Genomic DNA, 8,398 nt, shown 5'->3' with positions numbered 1-8,398 from the left:
AGGTCACTACCCTGATTCGAACCCGGGACCTTTGAATGAGAGGCCAACACCTTAACCTCTAGGCCACGAGAGCCCCTATCTCTATCTCTATCTCTGTCTCTATCTCTATATCTATCCCTATCTCTATATCTATCTCCTGATCCTAACTTTAACCGTTTACTAACCGCATGGCGTCAGTTTGTTAGGAACGGGCATGGGACAAAAACAATCTATTTCAATAAAAGACCTGGACAAAAGTCAAAAAACATTTTTAATGCAGCCCACTTCGGTGTGACGGTCTCAAGCCCGTGAAATGCGGAGAGAAAATGTTTTAAAGCTGAAAATGATACGACTTCTGAGAATTCGAGGTATCCTAAGGCAGACCAGAATTTGTTCATTCATTTTTGTCTCAGTCGGACCTTCTCCTTTTAAAGATCTTGTCTATCGCTTACTAGGGTCAACACAAACACAGACATCACCATAAACAGATCTGATTCTTTCATAGATGTTGCTGATGAACAGCTTTCGGCTTTAAGAAATTCCACCACAGTCCGTGCTTGAAACGTGAAGCAACTTAGTTCTTTGGAAGTCGCTATTCTTTTCTGACCAAGTTATCCAACGTCGTGCTGTGTCACACGTAGTTTTGAGTGTAAATGACGGCATAAATAATTGACATTTTCTGTGGCGGTAGGAAATTGTTTATAGTTCGGTCAAAAATTCATGGTGCAACTTAGATCTATCCCATTTAAGTTAAAGTGTGAATCAATCAATGTCATCCATGAACAGTAGTTTGTATCAACTTGTCTTAACTTAATCATATTTTTTTCACAACTATTGAGGTCAAATTAAAAAAAAACACACAACTTTTTCTTCATAAATATAACATTTAATACAATTCAACGGCATATTGTTATTGAAAGACTTCTGAGTCTGAGAGCTAGTCATCATATCGTAGCCTGGGTCCTGGAATTTTTGACAGGCAGACCACAATATGTTAAGCCGCACAACACAAAATCTGACACAATCCTTTGTAACACCGGCGGTCCTCAGGGGTGTGTTTTGTCACCAGTTTTGTACACAATATATACCAACGATTATAGAAGTAAATATAAAACAAACGCTTAATTAAGTATGCAGATGACTCAACTATCATTGGATTAACAAATCTTTAGGAAAAAGAGTATATCGAAGAAATATGTATGCTTTCTAAGTGGTGCAATTCACATTTTCTAGAAGTGAACCTCTCAAAAACAAAGGAAATGATTTTTGATTTTAGAAGAGAAAAACCAACAATCCCACCACTCGTCATTGAACAAGAAACTATTGAAATCACGGATTCATACAAATATCTTGGTCTTACAATCAACAACAAATTTACATGGCAAAACCACGTAAACAATATCGTTAGAAAGGTAAATCAGATGCTGTACTTTCTGAGGAAACTTAGGTCTTTCAATCTGAATCCATCCATCCTTCAGATATTCAACACCCCCACAATAGAAATTTTGATAAATTTTGGTATCACTGGCTATGGTACCAATTTGGGAAGGCAGCACATCATAAAAATAAACACGTTGATAAGAAAGGCATCAAGAACAATTGGTAGAGACCTAAGTAAGTTACTTTGAATATCTGCAAAAGACAATCGTTCTTAAAAAGGCGGAAATAATGCATAGTGAGCATTGCCACCCACTGACATCATAATTTCAATTATCGACTCGCAGTAAAAGATCACCATCCAGTGCCAGATCTGCGACAGACATCGGCGATCATGGTGTTCCATTCATTCCTCCGCTCGGATGCTCTAAAAAAAGCTACGTTTCCCTGATCTTTCCCTGTTACCCATTTGTTTAGGCTCCCTAAGTATGTTGTTCTGGGCCTAACCCTGCCTCGCTTGCCCTCAATTTTGCCAATGAGAGCTAGATGTTCAAGACCCTATGTCTATTCAGGTGTCCCAAAAACTTCATTTGTCGTTTCCTGATTGTTTTTAACATTGAGTGTCCCACGTGGGCTTCTTAAAGCACTACCTCATTTGATTTCCTCTCTTTCCACGATACTCTTAGCAGTCTCCTAAGAAACCACATTTCTGTTGCTTCTATTTTATTTTCACTGTCTTTTATGATTGTCCAGCATTCACAGCCATATAGAAGGGTTGACCAAACATAGCATTTCAGGACTTTTGATTTGGTGTTCATTGAGATGTTTCTATTTTTCAGGATTGGGCTCATTTTATTGAAACTAGATCTAGCCTTAGCCATTGTAGTTCTCCTTTTTATTTCTGTGGAACATTTGGCATCAGATGTTATCATATATCCTAGATATTTAAACTGTTGGACATGTTTGATCTTTTCACCTTTGCTAATGAGATTACAACTATGATTTGCTGCTTTTTTGGATATTACCATGCATTCTGTTTTCTTTACATTCAACAATAATCCTTTACATTCACTTTCTGTTACAAAAGTATCTAGAAGCAATTGAAGGTTCTTTTCGGAGCCTGCTATTAAAACTGTGTCATCTGCATACCTGATGTTATTAATATTTTCTCCATTTACTTTGAGGCCTCGACATTCTTCTATGTTTCTAAGGATTGTTTCACCGTTCATGTTAAAGAGGTCTGATGGCATAACACGTCCAGTAAAAGATACATTCCAAAAAAGCAAGAACAGACAGATATATAAAATCATTCGTATCAACTGCAGTGAGGTTACTGAACACCCAGTGTTACAAATGAAACAGAGAGAGAGAGAGAGAGAGAGAGAGAGAGAGAGAGAGAGAGAGAGAGAGAGGGAGAGAATGTTTTACCTAGCGGGTTGTCCCATCATGAGAGACATGTATACCCAGCTGCAATAGAAATTCTACACTTTGTTTTTTGTAACTGCACCGTTGTTCACGTGAGTAAGTGAGCGAAATTTCGCACTTCACTCACCATGTACCCTTTGATAACTTCACGTTGATCTTTTTTCTGAACAAAAATTTAACAACGTGGTCAAGTGACCCACATGCTAATTAATATGTTTTGCCACTCAAGTTCCGGCGAAATTATGAAATTCCCTAAATTGTGCTTAAATCAACACATCAGCGATTTTAGAACCGAAAAAACAAGTTACACAGACATTCCAGCTGGTTTTTGTCGACTTATATTGCTGTACGAGATGCCAAGGTTACGCCCCGAAGGATGCTATTTAGCAATTTGAACACTCCAAGCTGTACTTTCGGCCCGTAAAGTGGTGTGGTAGCTCAACTGTTCCCATCTTACCATCAATATCCTGAAAGATTGGTTCCAAGTCACATGGAGTTGCACCTAACAGACCCAGACCAGGCAGACCACAGGTCGAACTGCCAAAGAAGACAGACAGGTACTGCTCTAGCTTCTTTGAGATCTCTTTTTCATAACTACCAGCTCTCCACGTCAATTTCATACAAACAATGAAGAGTTATCAGCGATAAAAGGATACACCGGCCTTAGAATACATTCGGACATCGAGCAAGGCAGCCTTAGACCAACGTTTGCTATCTTTCTAATAAGTACGCTTGAACCGACTGGGCCTAAGAGGGAGCTCCCAAAACAACATAAAATTTACAACGACTGGGGCAAGATTTGATTCAAGAGTGGAATGGACTACCACAAATTAATTACAATAAGAAAAAAAAATTATTCAATAAATGCGCAGAATGTGCCAAGCTTGCATTATTGCAGGGGGCTACAATGTCCTCTACTGACGTGAAATTTTGATATCAAGGGTTCCAGCTGTGTCAATTTTTGTTTTTTTATATGTTTTTATAATAACCACAATACAGGCTTCTTTCCAAGTGGACAGTTTCTATTGCCGCGGAGTATATTTACTAACATCCAGTCTCGTTGTGCGCATGCGTGAGCGCACCTAACCTTTGTAACGTCTACTGTCATTGTTTACGAACAAGACAAATTTCTCCCTGCCAGATGAATAAAGATTGTCATTGTCATTGTCATTGTCATAAAATAGGTCTACTATAAATTTCCGTCACGTAGAAAATAACACTGTTAACAGCACTTCGCGCTTCTCCCACACATTTTGCATATTATGCATGTGGCCTACGTCTCAGCTCACCAACGACACTTTTTAATGGTAAAACTTGTTCCAAGAAATTAATTTTATAATGAACATAACATTCTTTTTTTTTTTTTTGCACTAAAGGTTTTCCCAACATTCGTTCCATAGAGATAGCGTCACGAATAGAAAAAAAACAACATTGACGGACTTGCTTTTAAAAGCGATATTGCCCCAGCATCAATCTGTCACTGGAAACGAGAAAAAGAGTACTGAAAAGTTACATCGAGCCAATCCTATTATACGGGTGCTAAGCAGGGACAATCAATAAACCGCTGGAAAGAACAATTGTGGCGATAGAGTTGTGGCTCATAAGACCCATGCTGCGTATCCCATGGACAGCTAGAAAAACAAATAAAGACGTTTTTGTTGAACCAAATTGCAGAAGACAGCTTATAACGACTATACGAAAGCGAGAGACAAATTTCTCCAGACCCACAATGCGGAAAGAAACATTGGAGAATATTGTAACAACAGACAAGTTTGATGGAGAGAGAGGCAGAGGCAGACAGAGGGAAAAATACTGGACAAGATGACAACATGGCTGGGAGCAGCAAGAACAACAGACACCATTGCTTCAACGAAAGAAAGAGTGAAGTGGAGGTCCATGATCGCCCACGCCAGTCGGCAAGGCACCGTATGACGATGATTGCCCCAGCTGTAAACCTTTAAAAATCTGTAGGAACCACCCATTTGGATTGTTTATTAAATATTTATAAAGGGATTCACTACAATACAGCTAACAAGTGTTGTTTTTTTTAATTGATCTGTTAAGACAGATTGATACAAGCCATTGTGCAAAAGTTGTAGAGTCTGTGTTCGATAGTTCAGGAAATATTGACAATAAAGTTGCGCCACGAATATTTGACCACACTGTAGGAAGTACCTGTAGCAGTCTTTAGTATTCTAAAACGAATTAGTAAAAAGTATGACATAACAGTCATTACTTTGCACCCTGATATATGTGCCGCCAAACTGTGTGAGATTTAGCTCACCTTAATTAAAAAGTCATTGGGAAAGATACTTTACATGCATTTCCCACTTGGCTCTGTCCTTTCGGAGATGGACGTTAAAGTCGGCGGTCCCACCTCTTAAATAACCTAATAGTGTTGACAGGGTTGTTAAACCTGTACCATTTCACCATGATTTTTTCGTAACAAGTTTAGGGGCTAGTGTCAAGAAGTATTCGGAGTCTAAAATAAAATGTGGGGCAGCTTTGTGGAATCAGGCTCTCGTCAAAATGATGAAAATCAAGAAACTGGCATTTTTCCGAAGGTTTGTGAATTTTATCAAATTTTTACTTTTTGGATCAGCACCTTTCACGCCCATTAGAGGACTCATTTCTGTGTGGATTTTACTGAAAAACGTTGATTAAAAGCACAAAAAACAGTAAATGTTGAGTTACCACGGACTCTTAAGCTAAGAAATTAACTAATCTTTGGCGGCTATTTTCTCCCTAATTTACCTCTGAAACCAGCCCCCCCCCCCATCTCTTTCATTCGCAAATATCTCGACTTGTATTCAAGATAGATGGGTATTTTTTTCATACGAATAAAGATAAGTGAACAAGCTTTAAGATGATACCAATAACTTTACATGCCCAAAAACTGACGAGAGTCTGATTCCACCGCGTGTGTGCTTTTCCTGCCCAGTTTATAACTATATTATTAAATGGACAAAATGGGCGTCTTTTTTTTTTTTTACACATATACGGACTTTTGTATTTCCATATTATGATTTTTCATCCAATTCGGGTATCTATTTGGTTAAATATATCCAACAGTCTTGGTAAAAGACTGCCAGAACTCCCAAAGATAGCCTTTCTCTCTCTCCCTCTCTCCCTCTCTCTCTCTCTCTCTCTCTCTCTCTCTCTCTCTCTCTCTCTCTCTCTCTTTTTTTTTTTCTTTTCCTTTTTAACTCCCAGTAGGCCATCAACAACATTTCTCCAGCGAAGCATGTCCTGTGCGTCTTTTTCTTGCTGTTTCCATGGTGTCCCTGCCTTTTCCATTTCCGCTTGTAATGCTCGCCTCCATGTCATCTTTGGTCTTTCTTTCTTAGGTTTTTCTTGTGGATTCCACGTCAAAGCAAGCCTGATGATGCTTGTCGGGGGTCTCCTCAGGGTGTGTCCAATCCATTTCCATTTCTTCACCTGTATGTCTTCCTTTACTGGCCTTTGGCTTGTTCTTTCCCAGAGTTGAGCATTAGTGACTCGATCGTACCACTTGATCTCCACTATCCTTCTTAGGCATCCGTTTATGAAGTTCTGCAGTTTCCCTGCTGCTAATGTTGTGAGCCTCCATGTCTCTGAACCATACAGTGGAACAGTCTTCACGTTTGTTTTGAAGATCCTCAGCTTGGTGATCAATCCCAGTTCCTTAGACATCCATATTCCTGGGGATGATGAATGTTGCTCTTGCCTTTTGGATTCTGACTGTCCCCCCTGCCCTGTTGATGACACTTCCCAGGTAGGTAAATGATGCAACCTCCGCCAATGGTGCCCCTTGCAGTGTGATAGGAACGTTGGTTGCATTCACTCGAAGAACTTTCGTTTTATGCGTGTGAATATGGAGTCCAACACTACGGGAAAAGGTCCTGAGGCTATCTGTCTTCTGTTGCATCTGGGGTCGACTGTGAGAAAGAAGTGCCAAGTCGTCGGCAAAGTCCAAATCTTCCAACTGACTGGAAAGGGTCCACTGTATGCCACCGTGTTGTCCCGATGTTGTCGGTCTCATTATCCAATCCACTGTTAATAAAAAAGAGAAAAGGCGCTAGCAGGCATCCCCGTCTCACTCCTGTTTTCACTTCAAACGAGTCTGTTCGCAGCCCTCCAAGTAAGCCACTGCAGCTCATTCCCTCATACATCTTCTTGATCAATCTCACGAACTTGTCAGGTATTCCGTAGTGGCACATAAGCTTCCATATTGAGTCCTTATTTAGGCTGTCAAAAGCTTTCTCGTAGTCAACAAAGTTAACGTACAGGGAAGAGTTCCACTCTGTGGACTGCTCCACCATTATCCTCAAAGTTGCAATCTGATCTGTACATGATCTCTTTTTACGAAATCCTGCCTGCTCCTCACTTAGTTTTACATCAACGGCTTACTTCAGTCTTTCCAGTATAGTACGACTTAAAACCTTCCCAGGAATGGACAGGAGCATGATACCTCTATAGTTTTTACACCCATGCAGGTCTCCTTTTTTGGGTAGTTTCACAAGTAATCCCTCTCTCCAATCCTGTGGAAATTCTTCGCTATCCCATATCTTTGCCAATAATTCCATGAAGAATCCCTGCCGCAGTGTCGATATCCGCCTTTAGAACGTCTGGGGAATTCCATCTGGGCCGGCCATCTTGCCTGCTTTCTGGTGTCTTATCGCCTCCTTGATCTCCTCTAAACGGGGCCTTTCTCCACTCACCTCCAGATCAATCTCTGCTGGTGGAATGTCAAACTGTTTTTCTGGCCTTGGTCTGTTCAGTAGCTCTTTGAAATGCTCTTTCAAGCTTATTTTCTGTTCGTCTCTTTATCCTTCACTGGCTCATCTGCGTTCCTGTATCTGCCTGCAAGTTTCTTGGTGGTTTCATAGAGTCCTCTCACATTTCCTGCCCCTGCTGCTTCTTCTACCTCGCGCGCTAGGTCATCTACATGGTTTCTATTATCTTTCCGCATGTTGACCTTTACATCCTTCATTGCTTTGGTGTATTCTTCTTGGGTCTTTGCTTTGGCTGCTCTTGTCTTGCTCCTGTTTACCTGATCCCTTTTCTTTTTCCTGTCCTCTATCTTCCTCTGAGTGGTGACAGATGTCCACGGCTTGTGCTCACGTTTCCACTCCCCCTGTGCCTCTTGACACACAGTGGTCCAGCCTTACTTTTATTGCCTCCCATGTTTCTTCCAAGCTGCTATCCTCGCCTAGTGTTTCCCACACTTGGAACCTGTTCTTAACTGCTACATTAAACTCCTCTCTTGACGAACTCTCTCTCAGAAATTCCACGTTGTACCGGTACCTATGATTTACAATCCCCGGTCTTTGTTTTAGTTTTAGTCGAACTGTTGAAATGAGCAGATGGTGGTCCGAAGCTGCACCCCTGTAAATTCTAACATCCCTTATTGATCTCCTGAATTTCTTGTTAACACATATGTGGTCTATCTGGTTTTCAGTTTGTTGGTCTGGAGTACACCCATGTTGCTTTGTGTATCTGTTTATGTGGGAAAACAGTTTCTCCTATCATGAGCCCATTTGTTGCACATATTTCCACAAATACTTCTCCGTTCTCGTTTCTGATTCCAAGTCCGTGTTTTCCCCATGATTTCCTCAAGGCCTACATTGTCGCTGCC

The 8,398-nt window shown here is 40.6% G+C and overlaps 1 protein-coding gene across 1 annotated transcript in view; it reads left to right on the top strand.

Moving 5' to 3' along the window:
• LOC101853725 (CBL-interacting serine/threonine-protein kinase 24-like) overlaps positions 1-7,460 on the top strand; it is an 18,936-nt gene extending 11,476 nt beyond the window's left edge. Inside the window, exon 2 of the mRNA XM_013087022.1 lies at positions 7,351-7,460. Coding sequence (XP_012942476.1) covers positions 7,351-7,460 — 110 coding nt within the window. The remainder of the gene's footprint in view (positions 1-7,350) is intronic.
• Positions 7,461-8,398: the final 938 nt, after the last annotated feature.

This window comes from Aplysia californica, unplaced genomic scaffold (genome assembly GCF_000002075.1).
Source record: "Aplysia californica isolate F4 #8 unplaced genomic scaffold, AplCal3.0 scaffold00535, whole genome shotgun sequence".
Classification (NCBI taxonomy): Eukaryota; Metazoa; Mollusca; class Gastropoda; order Aplysiida; family Aplysiidae; genus Aplysia; species Aplysia californica.
This window is presented reverse-complemented; position numbering and strand designations above follow the sequence as displayed.